The following is a 23417-nucleotide window of genomic DNA, read 5'->3' as shown; positions in this document are numbered from 1 at the left end:
AATAGGGAATGGATATGAGCAAGCACTTGAAGAAAAGACAGTTACCTTTTCCATAACTGGTGTTCTTCGATGTGTTGCACACGTCCATTCCACAACCCACCCTCCTTTCACGCTGTCGGAGTTTCCAGCAAGAAGGAACTGAGGGTTGGGGGTCACTGGCAACGCCCCTTATACCGTGGCATGTGTGCACTGCTCCGGAGGGTGCCAGAGCCGGTCCCCTATGGATATTGCTGAGGGAAAAACTTATGGCACCGGTGCATGTGGCGAGCACATATACTTAATATGCAATGGACACACGCAACACCTCTCGAAGAACACCAGTTACGGAAGAGGTAACTGTCTTTTTTTTTTGCCTGCACACAATGAGATGATCCATGTAACTTGAAAATATGGGTCGAAGGATTTATGTGGATTTTAATAGTTGTGTTCCATGAAAAGAAGCCTGTAGAACACGCTGGAAGATGATCACACTTCTGTTTTGAGCTGTATTTTCTCACCTCTAAGATCCACTTTGAAGTTTGAATATCCGTTTTAATGATGGAGCACCTTTTTTCACAACAGTGGCATGGCTAAATTTTAAAGCCTTTAACAGGGAAACCCCAGGACTTGCAGTAAATTATGCTTTCTTATAAGTTTGAATAAGACGTGGCAGTCCAGTAGGTAGAGCACCAGACAGGAAGTCAGCAGACATGATGCTGCTATTGACTTGAGGTATGACTGCTGGTAAATTAGCCTCCCTGTATGTTTCTACCTCTATCCTTCTTTGTAAAGCACTTTTAAATATATTGATGAAAGTTGTTAAAAACTTGTTCCAGAAAGTGAATCTGACAGTCTTCCTGTCCAAGATAAGTGATTTACAAAATCTTAATATGGTGGGTCGTAAGATTTTAAAACACTTGCAATGTTACTGTAAGATGTTGCTCTAGTTACTAGTGTCCTGCTAGTTACGAATAACCATAATGTCTGTAAACCTTCTCTTTATTCTGTTTCTACTGGGGTCTTCTGAGATGGTTTGACAGGACTTCAGGCTAATCTGAGCTGCATTGTAGTCCAGGCTAGAACATATAGCAGCACACAAGTCTATTTACTTTCCTACTATTATGGCTATGCTGTTTGTCCCTCTCAGGTAATGCAAATGAAGCTTCATATAGTTGCCCTGATTGCTCAGAAGGGGAACTTTTCCAAAACATCAGCCCAAGTTGTGCTGGATGGTCTCGTGGACAAGATTGGTGATGTGAAATGCGGGAGTAATGCAAAAGAAGCAATGACAGCAATAGCAGAAGCATGTCTGTTGCCGTGGACTGCTGAACAGGTCAGTGAGGAATGAATGGAGATTGCCTCTGGCCTCCTAGTGTAGCTCCTAACTGTCTCCTCTTCGGATATATACCTCATTGCAACCACCCTCTACTTACAGTAGATTATTAATTATCTGTTGTGCATATATCCCTATCTGTCTTGGTTTAACAGCACTGCAAAGTCTTAGCAGATGCCAGCACTCTTCTGTTATGAGGGTGTTCTCTCTGATCCATCAGTGACCATAAAGATTTGAATTTTCCTTTCTATTCCAGGTTATGTCCATGGCCTTCTCGCAAAAGAATCCTAAAAACCAGTCGGAAACCCTGAACTGGCTCTCAAATGCAATTAAAGAGTTTGGCTTTTCTGGGTAAGTCTTAGAATAAGGTATTGAATAGAAAAATTGTGATGCAAGTTTTCATTGTAGGAAAAACTGAGATTCTGCTTCTCCACAGAAGTCAGTGTGGAATCTGTGCTGTTCTTTGAAAGACTGCTGAGACAAGTGCACCTAAGCATTTGTTCCCAGAACTCTCAGACATTAGCATTTAACTACGAGCTTCAAAAAGCATTTAAGCATGTAAATGAGTGCATCTGGCACTGACAACCTGCCGAGAAGAATACTGGCCCATTCACTTCTTAGAACCCCAAAGGGTGTACTAGGCATTTCACAGCAAGAAAGCTGGCAACCTAAACTTAGATGTGAGGTGAGTGAGTACAAGATTAACAGCAGTACAATATCTGTTATTCAGTCATATGGACGTCTTCGTAGGTCAGGTTAAGTGTTTAATATATCCTTATAGTAAAAAATAAGGAAGTCATGAGTGAATACTGATTTAGTTTCTTTGAGTAGTGTTCCTATGGATGCTCCACTGTAGGTGTGTCTGCATCCCTGTACTGCTGATTAGAGAACTTCGGTAGCAGTGTCTGTTGGGCCCACATATGAACTCTCTCCTCAGACTGCAAGACTTGTACTTCCATGTAGCCATCCACCAAACGCACAGGAAGTGCCTGTGTTTCATAGTGGATCATATCACTATCGGTAAAAGGTAATGGCACTTCTACAGAAGGTTTTAATGAAATGCCTAAAGGTGGTAGCAACTGATCTGAGGAGATAAGACATTCATATCTACCGCCGCTTGGATGGGTGGTTTCTCTGAGGTGAAACACTGGATCAGTAAGAAGGTCCTAGTACCAGATTGTCAGTGCTCAACTGGCTTGGTTGTTGGAACCCACAAACATCCCCTTCCATGACAGACACTAACCACAGATGTGTCAGGAACAGGTTGTGGAGCTCATCTGAACCATCTACAGATGACATGGGGCTACATACAAATGTCCTAGAGCTCCGAGCCATCAGATTGGACTGTATAGGACAGGTATATTACTTCAAAATTTGGACAGGTACAGCAGCATACAGATTTGCAGTATTTACCTGATAGCTTCCAGGTGGGGGAAGCTCCTAGCTTCTTCGTGTAGTGCATGGCTATCAACTTCTGGAATTGGTGACCTTAGAATAAGGTAACACTGATAGTCCTTCAACTCCTGGGAGCGTGCAAAAACTTAACAGACTTCTTGAGCAGGCAGACAGAATGTTCCTTGCACAGATCTGTCATGGAAGTGATACTCTATATCAGTAGGGATCCTCCATGAGAGACTTGTTTAGCACCAAGAAAAATGCAAACTGTCGATTTCTGTTCTAAAGGAGGCCTGAGTCCAGAGTCTCTACCCAATGTCTTCCTTCTGCAGTAGAATAGAGGCTTGCTTTATGCCTTTCCACCAATTCCCTGACTCCCAGGGTGACTTCCAAAATAGAGACCAAAACCATGATCACTCTGGTGGCTCCAGGCTTTCTGAGAGAGTACTGATTTACAGATGTCCAATTGGCTCTGACTCTTTGGACCTGATCTGGCAGTGATGGCATAAAGTTCTTCATCCAGACCCAAAGTCACTGTATTCGATGATGTGGTGGTGAAGTGACTAATCATCATAGACAGGGATTTCCCCATGCAGATCCAGGAAATCCTGATACAAAACAGGAAAACTTTTGCCAGAACATATTATTCAGAAAAGAGGTTCTTGATATGGGCAGCCCATAAAGGCCCGAACCCAGTGCAGGTCTCAGTATCACAGAACCTTGATTATATTGTACCTCAGACAGGCCAGTCTTTAGCTCAGCTCTATTAAAGTCCACTTTGCCATTTCAGCTTGTTGCCTGCTTTACATTCATGTTTGGTCTTCTTTCACCCCACAGTACTGGCCCTTCTTAAAGGGCTGCTACTCACTTACCCACCAGTCAGAGAACCCACTCCTGCATGAGACTTCTATATACTCGTATTCAGGGTGGATTTGATTTAAATCAAATTGATTTAAATCACTAGTCAGGAAGACTCGATTTAATCATGGATTTCTACATAAAAGTGCATTCTTGTTGATTATTATAACCTTAATACATAGTCTTCAACTCCGAGATAGATGAGACCCAAACTGGGTCTCTTTTATAGCTTGCTGCCATTATAGGTTTTCCCTTCTAGTGAGAGAATGGTATGGTAGATCTCAAATCAATGAAGGCTGCACTCAGAAAGACCTCAAGACTTTTGGAATATGCTGCTCAAACAGTTTCACTTTTGTTTCTACTGCCTGTTCCTCCCTTTTCACATTTATCTCCAGACTTTGTCTCCTTGTCCAGATCTATTGCGCCCCCAACAATCTTCTATTCATTGAACTTTTTGAGGTAAGACCTCACCTGAACTTCATCTCCAGGAAGGCCTCAGAATATCATCTAAACTAATTCATAAATTTACCTGTCTCTTTCCAAAGACCACATTCAATACTGCGTGGGCTGGGGAATTGCACACACTAGATGTATCCAGGACACTGGTTTTATTCTTATATAAAGCGGACCGTTGCCCTGTCTATTTCTGGATAGAGCTGGGCATTCTAAAGGTCAGACTGGATCACATAATGTATCTGTTACCAATTCATGAGTGAAACTGTCTCACAAAACATAAAGGCTTGCTGCACCAGGGTTGAAGTAATGTCTTCTGCCTGCTTCAGATGTGCTAACATCAGATCTGCAAGGTGATGACGTGGAGTAAACCACTGACCTATGTCAAACATATCTTGGACATAGCTGCCAGAGGAGATGCCAAGTTCAGGAGAGCAATACTACAATCACTGTTGGACTAATGTAGCTGAAACTCCTCATTCACATCGTCTAAGGAGGATAGTGCTTGCCAGTCACCTACAGGGATCCACACTGACACACTAAGTATTAACCATTCTTCCTTACTTGAGTGTATGTCCCTATAGGCGCACCATCATAGGATGTGCGTGCACCCGTGCTGTCTTGATCAGAGACTGCAAAGTAGTGCTTGAGGTCCCGGGCCTCCACAGAACATTTCATGCTCTGAACAAGGGGATATAGGGAGGTGCGAGCCTGCCAACAAGTTCCTTCTCAACCTCCTGCAGCTCAAGATGGAGTCTATTATTGTTAGCTCTTTTAGCTTCCTGCCTTTCTTTCACCTCATGAAAGCCTTTATTCATTGGTTTCAGAGTAACAGCCGTGTTAGTCTGTATTCGCAAAAAGAAAAGGAGTACTTGTGGCACCTTAGAGACTAACCAATTTATTTGAGCATGAGCTTTCGTGAGCTACAGCTCATAGACCCATTTCACGTTCTCTCTCAAGGCCTTGGAGTATATCAGCATTTTCAAATATTGGGCGTATTTCACAGAATCTTTTCCCCTTCGTTTCTTTTGCTCATATTTTTAATTAGATTTCTAAACTCCAGTTTACTTAAAGGGATCTCTAAATCAGATTGCTCATGTTTGACAGCATTTTTTGCCACTTGGTCTGCCAGCTCATTGCCCACTGCCCTACATGATTACACCCAACTACATCAATTCTGTTAATGGTAAAAAGAAAAGGAGTACTTGTGGCACCTTAGAGACTAACCAATTTATTTGAGCATAAGCTTTCGTGAGCTACAGCTCACTTCATCGGATGCATACTGTGGAAAGTACAGAAGATCTTTTTATACACACAAACCATGAAAAAATGGGTGATTATCACTACAAAAGGTTCTCTCTCCCCCCACCCCACTCTCCTGCTGATAATAGCTTATCTAAAGTGATCACTCTCCTTACAATGTGTATGATGGAAATGGCCCACCTTGATTATCATACACATTGTAAGGAGAGTGATCACTTTAGATAAGCTATTACCAGCAGGAGAGCGGGGTGAAGTGAGCTGTAGCTCACGAAAGCTCATGCTCAAATAAATTGGTTAGTCTCTAAGGTGCCACAAGTACTCCTTTTCCTTTATTCATTATTTTTCTTTCTTAGTTATTTACTTTTTTTAAAAAAAATTGTGTGGTCTTGAAGGATTTTTTCCCCCCTCCTACTTCTGGCTCTTTGTGCTGGAGCACATTCTTATGTCTAAGACCCCAGGGTTTAAACCTTGCCAGACCTGCAAGATCTTTCCCTTGCAGTGACAGAGATTCAAGTTGCCTGCAGTGTTTAGGGGACTTCCATATCCCCTCAAAGCGAAAGGTCTGTGTGGGATTTTAGGGCAGGTCCAAAAAGATAGGGAGGCTAAACTAAAACTCCTAATGCAACATGCCTTCGCTCTGGAGGGGTCCACTTCCCCCTGCCTGTACATCAGCCTCAACATGGCAGGCTGATCAACTGGCATGAAGACCTCTTAGAGGAAGAAGCATGCCTCCCCATGCAGAGAAATGAAGAGGTAGGTCACCCCATAAAGACCCCCTCTTGGGATACGTCACATCCCTTAAAGGGTAATTTAGAGGCTTGACTGAGTCCGGTGCTGACACATTGGTACTGTCAGAAGTCTCGTCTACAGACAACTTACCACAGTGGCACCACCTGATCCTCCATGGCACCATGATACACATCACTCGGTACTGACTTCTTATATAAGCTTTGAAGTAAGACAGGACCTTGCATCCATCTCAGACTTCACCTTTTGATACTGATTCAAGACTCCACTATAGGCTGTCACAGCCCTTCAGCTCCTTCCAGGTTTCTGTCATCTGAAGATTTCACTTCAGATGAGCCTGAATCTCCAGTGCTATGGAGATCTGTTAGAGTCCCCTTACTGATACCACCCAGGCACTTGCAGGCTTAACCCCCCCCCCCCCCCCCCCCCCCCCCCAAAAAAAAAAAAAAAAAAAAAGTCAGTGCTTTTTTGTCACCTCTGCCACGGGTATCAATCAGCCCAGTTCGCTGGATTCCGTTTCGGCAATTTTCCTCTTTGGAGATTGGATGTCCCACTACATACCTGCCTCGGAAATCCTTACCTCAGACAGGTTAATACTGTAAGTCAGAGAGAGTTACCCTATCCACTTTCACTCTACCCCTCCATGTCCCTCTTCAAGGACCTTCTCATGGAAACCTCTTAGGGCAAGAGGTCCTATCCCTCTTCTCTACTGTCCCCAGAAGGCTGGTTCCAACAGAGTTCATTAGGAAAGGATTCTAGTCAACCTGCTTCCTAGTTCCCAAGAGAGATGGATGGTGAGGCCTAATTCGCAGCCTTAGGAACTTGAACTATGTTCTAGCTCAATACTTCAGAATGTTGACACCAACTACTATTCTCCTATCCTTGGATCCAAGAGACTGGTTTGTTGCCCTTTTACATACAGGATGTCTACTTTCTAGTAGCTATCCACCCATCACACAAGCGCTTCCCATGCTTTGTAATAGAAACAGACCACAATCAATATGAGTTCTTCCCTTCAGACTCTCCATAACTCAGTGTGTTTTACAGAGGACTTTTCGGTAGTAACAGCTCGCCTCAGTCGATGGGCGAATCTCTGTATTCTCATATTTGAAGGACTAGTTGTTCAGGAGTCAATCACACTGAGAGGTCTAGTCAGCTATGACCAAGGCGTTAACCTTGTTCCAATCATTAGGACATCTCATCAATCACACAAAATCTATACCAGCTCCAATACAAAGGATAAACTTTGTAAGCCATTTTGGACTCCATAACAGCAAGAGCCTATTTATACAGGGAAAGATTCTTCCACCTTCTACAGCCTAATCTGAGCACTGCAGTTCAGCCCACAACCTGCTGTGAGCTTGCCTCTTCAGCTCTTTGGGTCATACATCTGTCTCTATGTTCATGACTCCTTATGCAGAATTACACCTCATATGTTTTCAGACGTGATTAAGAATCGAATATAACCCATACCAGACACAACCTCTTCAAATGGGTCACAGTACCTCAAATGGTGTTGGATTCCCTTATGTGGTGGTAGAACCCACAGAAGGGCTGTGTGGGGAACCCCATTCTTATGTCCCACACTGTCAATCCTCAGCCACTTCTCCATTAGGATGGGGAGCCCAGTTGCAGGAAAATACAGCTCAGGACAAATGGTCTCTACAACAGGGGTGGGCAAATCTTTTGGCCTGAGGGCCACATCTAGGAATAGAAATTGTATGGCGGGCCATGAATGCTCAGAAAATTGGGGTTGGGGTGCAGGAGGGGATGAGGGCTCTGGTCGGGGGTGCAGGCTCTGGGGTGGGGCCAGAAATGAGGAATTCGGGATGCGGGAGTGGGCAGCGGGCTCTGGGGTGGGGCTGGGGATGAGGAGTCTGGGGTGTAGGAGGCTGCTCTGGGTTACGACTGAGGGGTTTGGAGGGCTGGAGGGGGATCAGGGCTGGGGCAGGGGGTTGGGGTGGAGGCTCTGACTGGCGGTGCGGGCTCTGGGGTGGGGCAGGGGATGAAGGGTTTGGGGTGCAGGCAGGTGCTCTGGGCTGGGATTGAGGGGTTTGGAGGGTTGGAGGGGGATCAGGGTTGGGCCATGGGGAAAGGCTCAGGGGTGCAGGCTCTGTGCAGCGCTTACCTCAAGCAGCTCCTAGAAGCAGCAGCATGTCCTTTCTCCGGCTCCTGCGCAGAGGCACAGCCAGGCGGGTCTGCACGCTGCCCCACCCTCAGGTGCCACCTCTGCAGCTCTGGTATGCCGGAGCGGGGCCATGCCATTGTTTCCGGGAGCTGCGTGGAGCTGCCCCCGACCCTGCTCCCCAGCTGGAGCGGTGGAAGGGGCATGTGTGGCTGCTTTGGGGAGTCACGTGGAGCCTGACCCTTCTCCCCAGCTGGAGCACCGGAGCGGGGCAAGCCCCAGAGCCCATTCCCCAGCGGAAGCTCGAGGGCTGGCTCAAAATGGCTGGCAGGCCAGATGTGGCCCCCAGGCTGTAGTTTGCCCATCCCTGCTCTGCAAGAATTGCTGCTTCACGTCAACGTTCCGGAGCTCAGAGCAGTTTGATAAGCTTTCCAGTACTTCTTCCATGATATACAAGGTCACTTGGTCAGAGTAATGCTAAACAGGGCAGTGGTGATGTACATCAATCACCAAGACAAAACAAGATCCCAATCTTTATGTGTAGAGTTGCTAAGACTCTGGAACTGGTGTATTTGCTAATATACCTGTTCACTGGGAATCTGTCTACCAGGTCTTCAGAATACAACTGCAAATTCCCTGAGCAGATGCTTTTGGCAAGACCATGATTGGGAGCTCAGACTCTTTTTCAGTATCTGCCAGACCTGGGGTCTGCCACAGGTAGATCTCTTCGCCACCCTGAACAACTCCAAATGTCACCTGTTTGTGCTCCAAGGGAGGTTACACCTTCAGGCCCTGCTTTATGCTTATCCACCGATACCATTATTCCTCAAGACTCTCTTCTCAAGTTATGCATGGAAAGAGAGTGCTATTTGCATAGCAGCAGTCTGGCCAAGACAGGGGTAGTACTCAAACTTCATCCACCTCTTGGAGGTGGCCACCCCTGTGATTACCACTGAGGAACTATAGACACATGACTTGGGGTCCCTCATCCACCCCAACCGTTCCTTTCTGAACCTCAGGACATGGCTCCTGAATGGCTCTCATCCATGGAATTGACCTATTCAGATGCAGTTAAGTTGGTTCTTTTGTCCAGTAGAAAGCCCGGTACCCAAAAGACTTCCAGAAGTGGAAATGCTTTCATTCTGGTGCTCTCTTCCATCTTCCCAAGCCTCAGAAGTTCCACTTCCCAAGGTACTGAACTACCTATTGGAATTAAAAGTGAGAGGCATCTCAGTGAAGGCACAGTTGGCTGCTATCACAGTTTTCCATGCGCCCATCCAGGGGTTCTTGGTTTTTGCCCACCCTGTCACAGCCAGATTCCTCAAAGATCTATACAATTTATATCCTCCTGTCTGGCACCGAGCCCCAAAGTGGGACCTCAACCTGGTTCTTAATGGTCTAAGTACAGCCCCCTTTAAACCAATGGCTACCTGCTCTCTCCTCCATCTCTCCTTTAAAACTTAATTCCTGGTCACCATTACTTCAGCAACAACAGTGGGAGAGCTGGGGGCACTCATGGCTGAACCACCATCATCACCATACATCACCTTTTATAGGGACACTGTTGTACTGTACCCTCATTCCCATATTCTTCCTAAGGTCTCATCAGCATATCCCGTTAACCAAGAGATTTGCCTTCCTGTATTCAATCCAAAATCTCATTCCTCTAGAGAGGAATCAAGCCTTCATTCACTGGATGTTAGACCTTGTCTTCTATTTAGACAGAATTAAATCCTTTAGGACCTCTCCAGGAGTATTTTTATCATTTTGCAGAAAGAATGAAGGGCCACCTTATTTTAAAGCAGAGGTTATTTAAGTGGATTTTGGGTTGTATTTTTACCTGTTATGAAAGAACTGAGGTACAGCCTCTCCACAGACTGACAGCACATCCCATTACAGCTCAGTCCATGTCTGTGGCTCTACTAAAAGACGTTCCTATAGCAGAAATCTGCAGGACTGTGACTTTGGTCTTCTAGTCATACCTTTGCCAAGCATTATACCATCTGACCTGCTTCCAGAGATGGCACTATTTTTGGTGTTGCAGTTCTCCACACAGTTCTTGACTTACCTCCCCAGCACTCACCTTCTCTTTTGAATTACTGCTTGAGAGTCTCCTATGGTGGAGCATCCATGGGGGAATATACTCAAAGGGGAAGTTACTTACTGAAACTAGAGTTTTTAATGTTTTTGTTCTTATGGGTGCTCCACCTCCCATCCTCCTTCCCCTCTACTGTGAAGTTTCTGGCTTCATGGCCATGAAGGAACTGAGTGGCGACAAGCTTGCTCCTGCCTGTATCCCCTCGTTTGGAATACGAAGTGCTGTTCTGCACAGGCCTGTGAGCATTATTTATAGTCTCTGATTAAGAGTGCACAAGCATATGAACATCCTACAGTGGAGCACCAGTATGGACAAAAACATGTTGAACTCACATTACTGTAAGGTAAGTAACCTCTCCTTTACCTACACTGCCTGTAGTTCTTCCATATGTTGTCAGTGTGGATCCCATGTCCCCACTTTTCAGAGTTCTTCACTACCAAGAGCTTCAAATTCTGAAGGAACTTAAAGGGGGGGTCACAGCCACTCTTTATGCCCTCACACAGGATCACATGGAGGTCCATGGTACATTGCTATTCAAAAAAATTTAGTCTTATGTGTATGGGGAATGTGTGCACCTACAGTGGGATCCATACTGAAAACATCTAGAATAACTGTTGTTGCAATATATGTAACCATTTTTTCTTCATGGACTAGCTTTTCAGGCAATAAGAGGGCTGCCTTCATATTTATAGTAAACTGGTCTTGGGCAGTATTTCACTGAAAAAGATTATATAACTTTGGAAATAGTTTTCTGTTATCTCTCACTACTTTTAGGTTTATCTACAAATATAAATGTCTGATGGTTTGGGGAATTTTGTTGGTAGTTAATTTAAACTTGTTAGATTATAACTTCCATAACTAACTGTAGCTGCCTTGTCTCTTACTGATGCCTCCTGCGTGTTGACCTGTGGGCTATCTTGATTTCATGATATTCGTATTCTCTCTTAGGTTGAATGTTAAGGCTTTCATCAGCAACGTAAAGACAGCTCTTGCTGCCACTAACCCAGTGAGTAAATGTAAATTAATTTTGAAACTTCAACACTGTCTAGTTTGAAGTCTAAAGTGCTTTCTGTTCTGTTTTGGCAGGCTGTAAGGACTGCTGCTATTACCTTGTTGGGCGTCATGTATCTCTATGTTGGACCCCCTTTGCGAATGTTCTTTGAGGATGAGAAGCCAGCTCTTCTTTCCCAGATAGATGCAGAATTTGAAAAGGTAAGACCTCTGCACGCCGTAGTTCTCTTAGTAAACAGCTGGAAGTGCTAACTTCAATATAGTGCCATTTGCATGGGGTTTAGAACTCTAAGTAGGCTGGTTCTTCACTGGTATTTCTGGATGACTGATTTAGTAGTGTGCAAGACCACACTTTGGAGTGATGTAGCCACACAAGTGGGGGTCTTGGATGTTTTGTCTTTGAATAAGAAGTAGTTCTTCTTTGAGTGATGGCATAGGCGCTGACTTCCCCTGTGCCCAATGGGTGCTCGATGTGCGTCCCGTCCCTGGCCCCACCTCTTCCCGCCCCTGCACTGCCTTCCCCCGATCTTCCTTCCCCCAGGTCTGCACCCCTGCTCCATCGCCTCCTCCCCTGAGCACACTGCGTACCCGTTCCTTCCCATCCCTCCTGGAAAGTCTTAAGTGGTGCCAAACAGTTGGGTGGGGGAGGAGCAGGGACATGGTGTGCGGGGGAGGGTAGAAGGATGCGAGGAGGGGGGAGCGTGGCTGCTGGTGGTTGTGGAGCACCCACTAATTTTTCCCTATGAAAAATAGGGCCTATGAGTGATGGTCCCTACGTGTAGCCTGCATGTGGGATACACGTGTGCACCATGTGGCTGAGTCCATAATTTTCCTGCAGGCAGTGTCTGGCCGTAGCTGTCCTCGGGCTCCCACCCAAGGGCAGAAAGGGTGGTGCAGGCCAACTCCTCTCCAGTTCTTTCTTGTCGCGTCGTGGTCTGAGTTGGAATCTTTGGTGTCCTCATCTCCTTTTTTAGTGTCATTCCTATAAGAATTGGTTTTAGTAGTTATTACAGCAGAGTATAGCATAGATAGTGGGATGGAATTTTTTCCCAGCCCTGGGGATTTTCCTCTGAGAAGTCTGGGATTAATGCAAGGATCCCAGGATTCAAAAGCTGTTACTTGCCTTTGCTTCTTTTCTGTGACCGAGGAACATCAATGCTGGCTCTACTGGGTGAGGCTCGCATTTCTGCCAAGTGCAGCATCTGCTGCTCTTTTTACTCTTGTGGGGTGGGTACTGAGTCTCAGAAAATACCTTATGGAGAAGGCAATGAAGTCCCAATCAGATCTAGGCTGGGGGACTACCCCTTTACATCAACCTGAACAAGTGGGCAGCACCCCTCTGAGCGTGAGCTCAGGAGTGGAGGCTAAGTCTGTTAAGCCTAAGAGAAGGATTCACAAGAGTATGAAGCACTCTCATGGACATAAGGACAAGTCTGTCTCCTTTTCATAAAAAGAAGGGATCCGTCCATGACCCCCTCAGTCATGAGAGCTAACACACACGAGCTCTAAGGTCTTAAACCAGACTAAATCTTCTTGGAAAGAGGAAGGCATGCAAATGTATGGATCCGACAGTTCTGACACTGGCTCCGGTGGTGGAGACATGGGGTTAGCTCCTTGTGCTTTCATCCACTTTGGCAATTGAGGTGGTATCGATAAATAGCCCCAGAGAGATCAGACAGCCACGGTGACCAGCTCCACCAATGGACTCTCCTTGTACTCTGGAACAGTTAGGGACATATGTCTCCCCGGATGGCATCTTTGCTCTCCTCTGTCAGCATTCACTGCTCCTGTCAGGTCTGTCAGCATTCCAGGATGTTGTTACGCTGGAAGAGTAGTCTATCACAAGGAGATAGTCGTTCCACCTGCCAGCTTTGAAGTGCAGCCATCGGTTCCACCAGGGATCCGGCCTTCTATTCTGATGAGTCAGAGGCTCCACAGGTGTCTGCAGCACTGAGGAGAGGTGGCCCCTAACAGAAGCCCTAGGAGGTCAGGGTTCCAACCTCCAACCAGACATGATTGGCCATGGGACAGGTGGTAACCCATGCCATCCTCCTTCAGTGAATCCATCTTACTGGCAATATTAGGAGCCCTACCCTGGATACCCAGGAGCAGTGCAGGAGTCCTACTTGCCATTGTCTGGCTGTATGCAACCAACTCTGAGTATTTGGAGGAGGAAGGCGAGCTGGATCTTACCATGATTAGATTGCTCCCAGAACAGTAACTGGATCAGGTGGTCACTCCATATTCAGTCTCTACCGGATGACTAAACTATACCAAGAGTTTATGCACAAGGTAGTGGCAGAGCTACAAATCCACCTGGAAGAAGTTCAAGAATCTCAGCACAGCTTGCTAGACATTCTGTAGCTCTCCAGTCCCAATAGAGTGGCCCTCCCCATCAATGAGGAACATCATGGCCCCAATAAAGGCAGTTTTGTACACCCCTGCTGCTTGTTCTCCCACCCCTAGAAGGGCCAAGTAGTGCTACTTTGTCCCATCCAAGGTGGGAGTTCTTGGTGGCCAGGCAGCTACAGAGCAATCCAAGCAACAGCACCCAAAGGCTGCTTCCTCTGATAAGGCTACACAAGACTTGACCTTCTGGAAAGAAAGGTCTTCTCTTTCACCTCCCTCCAGTTCAGCGTATCTAATCATCAGGCCCTCTTGGTCAAATATGATATCAATTATGCTAGATCTCTAGAGTTTAAGGACAAGTTCCATGAGGAGGATAGAGCCGGCTTTCAGACCTTACTGAATGAGGGCAAATTGATGGCCAAAACTTCACTCTAAGTCACAGTGGACATGGCAGATACCTCCATAGAGGGGTATGGTTATGGCAATTGTCATGAGGAGAGACTTGTTGCAATCCTCAAGTTTCCCTAGAAAGGTGCAAGTATGATCCAAGATCTGCCCTATTGCACAGGAAAACAGATGAGTGTCTCCATCCCCTCAAAGACTTAAGAACAACACTTTGCTTGCTAGGCATCTATACCTCTGCTCCCAAGAGGAAACAACATAGACCAGGATATGTGGCAAGACCACCTCCTCAGCCCTTTCATTGTCAACAGCCTCAGGAGCCACCACATAAGAGACAGAGGTATATAGACCCAGGACCCAGCCTCTGCAACATCCACCATTACTTCATATTGTAACCCCCAGGCGAAGAGATTCTTCTGATGGGACTGTCGAGACCGCCTCCCTTTATTGATGCCTCACCCAATTTATCAAAAACTGGAGGGCCCTAACTACAGACGAATCAGTATTAGAGGTTATCCAGGGTAGCTATCTGATAATTTGACGACAACTTCCCGGCTCCTCTTCAGGGACCACTCACAAAGTAGTTTTAAGACAGTAGGTGAACTCCCTGTCCCTCAGAGGAGCCATAGAAAATGTTACACCTCAATACCATGGGAAGGGGGTCTATTCTCTTCACTACTTGATCCCCAAGTAAAATGGAAGATGGAGGCCAATTCTTGATCTGTCATTTAATCAAGTTTATCCAAAAACTAAAAATTTGTATGGTATCTTTGGCATCAATAATTCCCTTATTGGAGGAGAGCACATGGTTTGTGGCTCTTAACGTGAGATGCGTATTTTCTTCTAGATATCCATCCAGTCCATAAGTAGTTCCTCAGGTTCCTATTTGGCCAAAACCATTTCTCATCCAGAGTCTTCCCTTTTGATCTGGCCCTAGCACCCAGGGTGTTTACAAAAGTTTTTTTCAGTAGTAGCTGCTTGGATGAGAAGAGAAGCATTTATAGTCTTCCCATACTTTGACAACTGGCTTTTCACAGGGAACTACTACGACATGGTCAACAGAGCAGCCCATATTCTGCTCAGCCTTTTACCTTCCCTAGGTGTCGGTGTCCATCGTGAAAAATCCATGTTGATCTCCACAAGATGCATAGACTTCGTATGGGGACGTTAAACTCTACTACAGGAAGAGCATTATCTACCCCTCGAAAGGTTTCAGGCCACGAGTGTTGCCTCTGACAGTGACCTGGTCTATGACAAGTTCTGACTAAAGTCCTGTATTTCTGTCCTTGGCAACATGGCTTCATGCACACAACATTATTTGCCAAGCTATATCTATGATGCCTACAAGCCTGACTTCTTGGTTTACTTTGCAGCATAAATGAAAAGGTCACAATTCTGCCCAAGGTATTAAGCTGTCTTGTGTGGTGGACAAAACTGGAGAAGGTTTGGGTAGGTAGCTCTTTCCACACACCAAACTCCCAAAGCAAACCATTGTTACCAACGCCTCCCTATTGGATTGGGGTGTGCGATCATATGGCACAGGGTCATCTGGAATGTCCAGAAGTGCCAGAATGCACATCAACTTACTAGAACTCAGGGTGGTTTCTTGGGCCTGCAGTGCCTTCCTCCCATTCATCCAATCCAAATATGTTTGGATCATGTCCGACAATAACAGTATTTTATAAGAACTAGTAAAGGAAAACAAGTTCCTCTCTGTGCATAGAGGCAGTCATCCTCTGGATTTGGTGCATCAAACGTCACAACCCTATCAGCAGCATACTTACCAGGGGCACAAAATTCCCTTGTGGACTGCTTGAGCAGACACTGTTCCATGAATCACAAATGGGAGATTCAAGATTTGGTTCTCAGTGACATCTTTAGGGAGTGCCATCTTGGGACCATTTTGCCTCATAGGTGAACAAGAAGCATCCTTAGTACTGCTCTAGAGCAGCCCTGGGCAAATACTTATTGGAAGATGCCCTCCTGCTTGTTGTGGAAGGGTTGCCTGGGGTATCCATTCTCTCTTGTTCCTTTGATACCACAGTTTAATGGAAGATCTGTTGAGTCACACCCAACTGGCCATGAGGGTTTTGATTCACTGATCTGTTGAAGCTGTCCGTGCAACAACCCATGAATATCTCCATGTTGCCGGACCTAACGCAGCACAGCGGCAAGGTCGCATGTCCCAATCTGGGACCTCTGCAGCTCAGAGCCTGGCATTCGGACGCAAGTCAGAGATTATAACACATTCCTAGAAGGTGCAGTCCATCCTTAACCGAAGTAGGAAAAGATTCTACGAGAAGCTGTTCAGCTAAATGGAAGCGTTCCTCTGCTTGAGCTCATCAATGCAGTTTGTCTCCAGACTCCACCAGAGGCACTGTTACATTAGAGTGGCTACTTATGGAGATAAGTTTTCAGATCTTGCATTCATGTCCCTGCGGATGCATTTAGCAGCAATCCATGCTTTCCATCCTCCAGGGATAGAATGTGTGAAGATCATAGGGTTATCACTAGTTTTTTGTTTCTGTTGTTTTTTTAAGGGGATTTTCAGATCCTCCTCCAGTGGTGAAATTCACACCTCAGTGAGACCTTATTTTTTTTCTATTGTCTCTCACTAAGACTCCCTTTGAACTGCTGGGCACATGCTCTGCGAACCATCTGTCCTTGAAGGTGGCCTTTTTGAATAGCTATAATGTCAGCCAGAAGAGTCAGTGAACTGGGAGCACTTGTGGCAGGTCCACCATATACTACCTTCTATAAAGAAAAGGTCTCGCTACTCCCCAACTCCAGATTCATACCCACTGTAGTCTGGGTTTCATGTGGGTCAGATTATACACTTATCTCTATTTTCCTTCCCCCGCCCTCCCCCAAAAAAACAAAAACAAACTACATGTCTGGGAAGAGGAGAGAAGACTGTATCCTGTGGCTTTGTGCTTTTATCTTCAAAGGTTAGGTGTCTTTTTAATGTCCTTTGTTCTATTTGTTTGTATAGCAGGGCTGTCCAAGAGGTCAACCTACAGTAACTCCTCACTTAGTCGTCCCGGTTAACGTTTTGTTATGTTGCTGATCAGTTAGGGAATATGCTCGTTTAAAATTGTGCAGTGCTCCACTCTTATGTTGTTTGGCTGCCTGCTTTCTCCACAGCTGGCAGCCTCCGTACCCGCCCCTCCACATAGCGCCTCCCGCCCGCTGGCAGACCCCACGGATCAGCACCTTCCCTCTCCTCCGCCTGCCCATGGCAATCAGCTGGTTTGCGGCATTTTGGAGGGAGGAGCAAGGACTTGGCGTGCAGGCTCCCCCTCCCTCCCTTGCCTCCCGAATGTGGCAAGCCAGCTGATTGCCCCGGGGGAGTGAGGACTCAGCATGTGTCTCCCCTGCCTCCTGCCCATGGCAATCAGCTGGTTTGCGGCCTTTAGAAGGGAGGGGGGAAGAGCGAGGATGCAGTATGCAAAGTAAAGGGGGGGGGAGAAAAGGCAGGTCAAGGATGGGGGTTTGGGGGAAGGGGGGGAGTGGGCGGGCTGAGGGTTGAGCCCTCCTGCCCGCCCCTTGTGCCTGCAGAGTAGGGGAAGCTGCCGCTGCTGCGCAAAGGGCTTCTCCTAGCCTACAACACCTTCAGCCTCCTTGCCTGCCTCATCTCCAGTGCCAGTGTAAGGTGCCCCTGCCTTACCTCCTCTGTTTAAAACTTGTATTAAATTGCTTGTTTAAAATGTATATACTGCCTTTTGTCTGGCAAAAAAAAAAAAAAATTTTCCCCGGAACCTAACCCCCCCCCCCCCCCCCCCCCCCAACATTAATTCTTATGGGGAAATTGGATTCGCTTAACATCGTTTCACTTAAAGTTGCATTTTTCAGGAACATAACTACAACGTTAAGTGAGGAGTTACTGTACATTGGTGCAGAGACTTGAAATGGATCTCTGGTTATATTACCTTTTATTACCATCTAGCTGGCATCTTCTCCCTCCTGCTCCCAGAAAGGGTAAAGGCTCATGCCATCAGGGGGCAACCTACTTCAGCTTTATCTCTGAGAGATATACCCGTACTAGAGATATTTAGGGCAGCTACTTGAAGCTCTCTGCATACCTTCACCAGATGTTATGCTCTTGTACAATTGTGAACTGTGGATACAGCAGGACTAAAGTCAGTTATCACTTCAGTATTCCCGCATCCACCCCCTGTTTGACTACTGCTTGTTAATCTCCCACCTGTGGAATACACATAGAGATTATCACGCAAAGAAATGGAGGTTACTCACCTGTAACTTGGATGTTCTTTGAAATGTGTGGTCCCTATCTATGTTCCACTACCTGCCCTCTGTCCCCCCTCTGCTGTGGATTTGTTACATTGCGGTAAGAATGGAAAACTAGAGAGGCATCAGCCTGCACTGCCCTTCATGCCCTTGGTTTGGAGCCTGAGGAGAGCTGCGGCACATGTGCAGGCCAATGGACACTGCTTGCAAGAAATTCCAGACTCAGGCATACAGTGCACATTCGTATTCCATGTGTGGAATACAGATAGGGACCCCATACCTTGAAGAACCTCCGGTTACAGATAAGTAACATCCATTTCTGGTTTTATGATGAACTTCAGAAGCTACTGCTTTTTGGAGCAATGCTGTGTGTTGAAAAGGCATTGTTCTGGGCCATATGACAATTGAGAGATGGAGGTGTGTGAACAGCCCCACATGTTAGATTCTTAAACATCTAACTTCTTCCATATGCATTCATCTGACTTGTATGTGTGCCATGTTTGCAGATGCAAGGGCAGACTGCACCTGCTCCAACTCGAGGCACTTCCAGACACAGTGGTGGCAGTGGGGATGACGGTGAGGAAAGAGATGAGCAAGAGGATATAGGGAATGATGTTGTGGATCTTCTGCCAAGAACAGACATCAGGTGGGTTTAGATTCAACAAACTAAGGACTGACACTCTGCTGCTGCATATGAGCAACTTTGTATCCTAAAATGAGCAACTTTGTATCCCAAGTCCTTTTCTCTGTTTTGGTGCACTATGGCCTTTGAAGGGCATTCACAAAGGAGTGTCTGGTTCATATGTTGTGCTTCTATAATACAAAATGATACTGGATGTCAGGGATTGTGGGTTTTTGTTGTTGTTTTTACAGTGATAAGATCACAGCTGAATTGGTGTCTAAGATTGGGGACAAAAACTGGAAGATCCGAAAGGAGGGTCTGGATGAAGTGACAAGCATCATTAATGATGCCAAATTCATACAGCCAAATATAGGAGAACTTCCAGCTGCCTTGAAGTGTCGTCTCAATGACTCCAATAAAATCTTGGTATGCTACTAGAAATCCTAATGTCTGAAGCAAATTCCTGTGCAGTCACTTTAGATTATTAATCAGCCTGTTTCAGTTCCTTCAGTGTGGGAGCTTGAAAAGTAGATTAGTGTTTCATCCATGAAAGAAATTCTTTTTAGTAAAAAAAAAAAAAAAAAAAAAGTCTGTATAATAGAGCATTAAAATAGACATCTAGTCAGTTAATGAAGTGGGTGGTTCCAGGGCCTCTGTCTGCCACTTCTCCATTTCGTAGGTGTTTTTTTCTTCCCACTGGTGCGTAAAAGACCCCACGAACTGGAAGGATGATGCAGCTGTCTGTATAAATAAGCGAATATTTTATTTTCAGTAATTCATAATAATAAATGCAACACCAGGAGATTAAAAGTCACTTCTTCCTGAAAATGGTTTTTAAATTGGTGTCCCTTTAAATCTACATGAGACACAGCAATAACTTCACCTGTGCATGGCCTAAACTATCTCTTGCTATCAAATGAAAGTAAATGCGGGAATAGGCATGTTCTCACAGCCCTTCAAGAGATAGTCTAGATAAGCCGTAAGAGCAACATGATGTTGCTACTCAGTTCGTTTGTAGTGGGGGCCTTGAGCACAGAGCACCTAATAATTAGTTCATTAAAACACTTTTCTTTCTCATCCAGGTTCAACAAACACTGAGCATCCTCCAGCAGTTAGCCATGGCAGTGGGCCCAAACATCAGGCAACATGTGAAAAACCTGGGAATTCAGATCATCACAGTTCTGGGGGACAGTAAGGTAGGCTATCATGTCTTGTATTTTCTTTTCGGAATGAAGGCTCATCCTCTGTATACTTCCAGATACACTGGGAGCAATCTTCAGTGTTTGACTTAAATTAGCCTAGATGTTTAGAGGCAGGTGAGTGTTCAGACTAGTTTCAGAAGCTTTCTGAATGCTACTCGGAACTCTGTCTTCCAAATGACTGCAGATTTACTATCTGCAGATTTAAATACAGTCTGTGCTGTGGTTAAGCTGGTGGCTTTCTTGTTCAATGTCCAGGATGTACAATACAGCCCATTTATGCACAGTGTCCAGCTCTTCATCTTAAACTGATTTTTTATAAACTTTGCTTCTCAATGTAGAAGATACAGTCCAGGTTAGCAGTACTAGGGCAGCAAGTTGGTTTGCTGTGCAGGGATCAGTGCCAGGCCTAGCTCTATGGGTAGAGTGAGCACTTACGCTACTTCAGTGACTACCCCCAGGTGACGCATAGCTTTCTGTCCAGTCTTTAGCTGTAAAGAATCCTGCTAACATGGGCCCTCTCAGAATGTCTATCTGAACATAAGATATCTTGGCGGTCCTAAACATGATTCTATTGGAAGACTATCACAAAAGAGATTTAATTTTTTTTTTTTTTTTTTACTTGGTTGGAGTTTGTTTAAATTCTATTTTGCTTAGTGTGATAGGTGCATTGAATAGATTGAAGTAAATAAGATCTATGTAGTCAGAACTTAATAGAGATGTTACATTGTCTATAAAACTCTATTCATGTAGCCTGGCATCCTAGAACAGGGGTGTAAATTAGCTGCTTCAGAGCAGGCTGTTGCCTTTCCCTTTTTAGGTGTCACTTGGAAGCATTGGGTCATGCTGTGAGTGTGTAGGAGTAAGAGAGAGCATTCTTCTTGACCTCAGCCGATGATCATTTCATGCCCTGAAGTAGAAGTACCTGGGTTTTGGCAGTTCATAGAAATGTAGGGCTGGAAGGGACCTCCGGAGGTCCTCTAGTCCAGCCTCCTGTGCTGAGGTAGGACCAAGTAAACTTAGACTATTCCTGACAGGTATTTGTATAACCTGTTCTTAAAAACCTCCAATTATTGTGATTTCACTACCTTCCTTGGAAGCCTAGTTCAGTGCTTAACTATCTTCATAGTTAGGAAAATCTTTCTAAGTAGTCCTTGTTGCAAATTAAGTCCATTACTACTTTCTACCTTCAATGGACATGGAGAACAATCGATCATTGTCCTCTTTATAACAACCCTTAACATATTTGAAGACAGGTAATTGGGTACCCTTTGAGTCCTCTTTTTCTCAAAACTAAATATATCTAGTGTTTTAACCTTCCCTTTATAGGTCAGGTTTTCTAAATTGTTGTTGCTGTCTTCTCTTCAGCTTGTCCATATCTTTCTTAAAGTGTGCCACCCAGAACTGGACACAGTGCTCCAGCTGAGGCCTCACCAGTGCTGAGTAGAACAGGACAGTTACCTCCCGTGTCATTCGTTTTAGTACACCCCAGAATACTAGCCTTTTTTTCATAACTGCATCACATTGTTGGCTCGTATTCAATTTGTGATCCACAATAAACTGGGTTACTGAAAAGGAGCTGGAGGTATCTCCTGATCCTGCCTGGATTCATAAACATGCTAAACCTGTTTTAACCTTCATTTAAGTAAGTAACCTCAATCTTTAGCCCTCTTGTGAGTTTTGGATTTGAGATTATCCTTTCATTAGGGAGGGGCAGCAGACAAAATTCTTTCAAAGATGCTCCCATTCCTTTTCTGTGTCAGGCTTTACCTAAACTTGTCTGACTACTGCATTATGCCTACTTTTCAGAGACTTCTCCATCTCTGATAGAATGAGTTGCATTTTGTGATGCTGGGACTTGAGTTTCCCAGCAGTGAACAAAAATGTGAGTCCTTGGTGTGGGATAATTTAATTTGTAATGGAAAGGGTGATCCCAGAACCTCCCCAGTTTTTGTTGTCTTGTTACAGAACAATGTACGTGCTGCTGCCCTGGCTACTGTGAATGCCTGGACAGAACAGACTGGCATGAAAGAATGGTTGGAAGGAGAGGACTTGTCTGAGGAGCTCAAAAAAGAAAACCCTTTCTTAAGACAAGAGGTAAAGATTGGTACTGTGTACATGAGTTTGTTCCTTATACCTTTTGAATTGCAGCTTAGCCATAGTTTGAGCACAACTATAGAAATAAAGGGGTGAGGCTAGTGCAGACTGCAGTAACTGAGCACTGTATCCTGAGGGTAAGAAATGTGTAATGCAGTTTGTGTACTGACTTGTAACAGTAAAAATAAAATTGATTAAGGATGGTATTGAGTTGCTCTCACTTGTGGTGCTGAAATTCAAACTTCAGTGTTGCTCATATTAAACCAAACTAAATAAATGGTGCTGCTTCCCTCAAATGAGTCTTCCTTTATGCACAGGTGCTTAAGAGCAGAGCTGAGGTTTTGGGATGTTGCTTGAGCCAGGGATGCCCAAAGTGCAACTTACTGACCAAGAGTAATGCACAACTCTGAAATGCTGCCCTCATCTTTAACTTGGAGTAGTAGCCATAATGGAGCCTGGCCACTTGAATCAAATTACTTGTATACTGGGATCTGTAGTCTCAGTGGGCTGCACTTTATTGTTGAAGGTCAGGATGGTTTCAAATGGTGAATATCTGAGTTGAGTTTGGTCCCCTCAACTAATTCACACAACTAATTCTGCTCCTATCGAGACTGCTGGTGACTCCTTACCACAATGCATATTTCAGACATCAGTTACATATTCTGAAGGGCAAAGCTAACCTGTGCTATCTCCTTCCAGCTTCTGGGCTGGTTGGCTGACAAGCTGCCTACCCTCCGTTCTGTTCCTTCTGACTTGCTTTTGTGTGTGCCTCACCTGTACTCCTGCCTGGAGGATCGAAATGGAGACGTGCGTAAAAAAGCACAGGATGCCCTGCCATTCTTTATGATGCATCTCGGTTTTGAGAAGATGGCCAAAGCTACTGGCAAGCTGAAGGTATTGTTGTTAGACTCTTACCTGAGGAAGAAGGCAGCGTATGAATGAGCTTGGGTGAAAGTGAGCGTAATGTCTATGGCAAATGTCTAACTCTTACTAGAAAGTGAACTTGTGAATATTGTTTTTGAGCCATGTAAACTCTCAGGAATCACTGCTGACTTCAGGTGTGAAATACTTGACCTTCAGTGGGTGTGGTTGAAAGTGGTTACATGTTTTAACCACATAACTTCTAATTCTCAAAGCACTGTCCCTTTGGCTAAACTATCTTCCATTTAGCCTCTTGCACACTGCACTTTTAAACTGCAGCCATTTATCTCATGTTCATAGACTATGGCATATCTCTC

General features: G+C 45.2%; 1 protein-coding gene across 13 annotated transcripts in view; it reads left to right on the top strand.

The window, feature by feature from the left end:
• CKAP5 (cytoskeleton associated protein 5) overlaps positions 1-23417 on the top strand; it is a 105394-nt gene that overhangs the window by 55864 nt on the left and 26113 nt on the right. For all 13 annotated transcript variants that reach the window (XM_027831885.3, XM_043548341.1, XM_043548343.1 and 10 more), the window contains 9 exons: positions 1127-1312; positions 1569-1663; positions 11200-11257; positions 11338-11463; positions 18768-18907; positions 19135-19309; positions 19966-20079; positions 22051-22179; positions 22879-23073. In XM_027831885.3, coding sequence (XP_027687686.2) covers positions 1127-1312; positions 1569-1663; positions 11200-11257; positions 11338-11463; positions 18768-18907; positions 19135-19309; positions 19966-20079; positions 22051-22179; positions 22879-23073 — 1218 coding nt within the window. The remainder of the gene's footprint in view (positions 1-1126; positions 1313-1568; positions 1664-11199; positions 11258-11337; positions 11464-18767; positions 18908-19134; positions 19310-19965; positions 20080-22050; positions 22180-22878; positions 23074-23417) is intronic.

Source organism: Chelonia mydas, chromosome 6, assembly GCF_015237465.2.
Source record: "Chelonia mydas isolate rCheMyd1 chromosome 6, rCheMyd1.pri.v2, whole genome shotgun sequence".
NCBI classification, from domain to species: domain Eukaryota; kingdom Metazoa; phylum Chordata; order Testudines; family Cheloniidae; genus Chelonia; species Chelonia mydas.
This window is presented reverse-complemented; position numbering and strand designations above follow the sequence as displayed.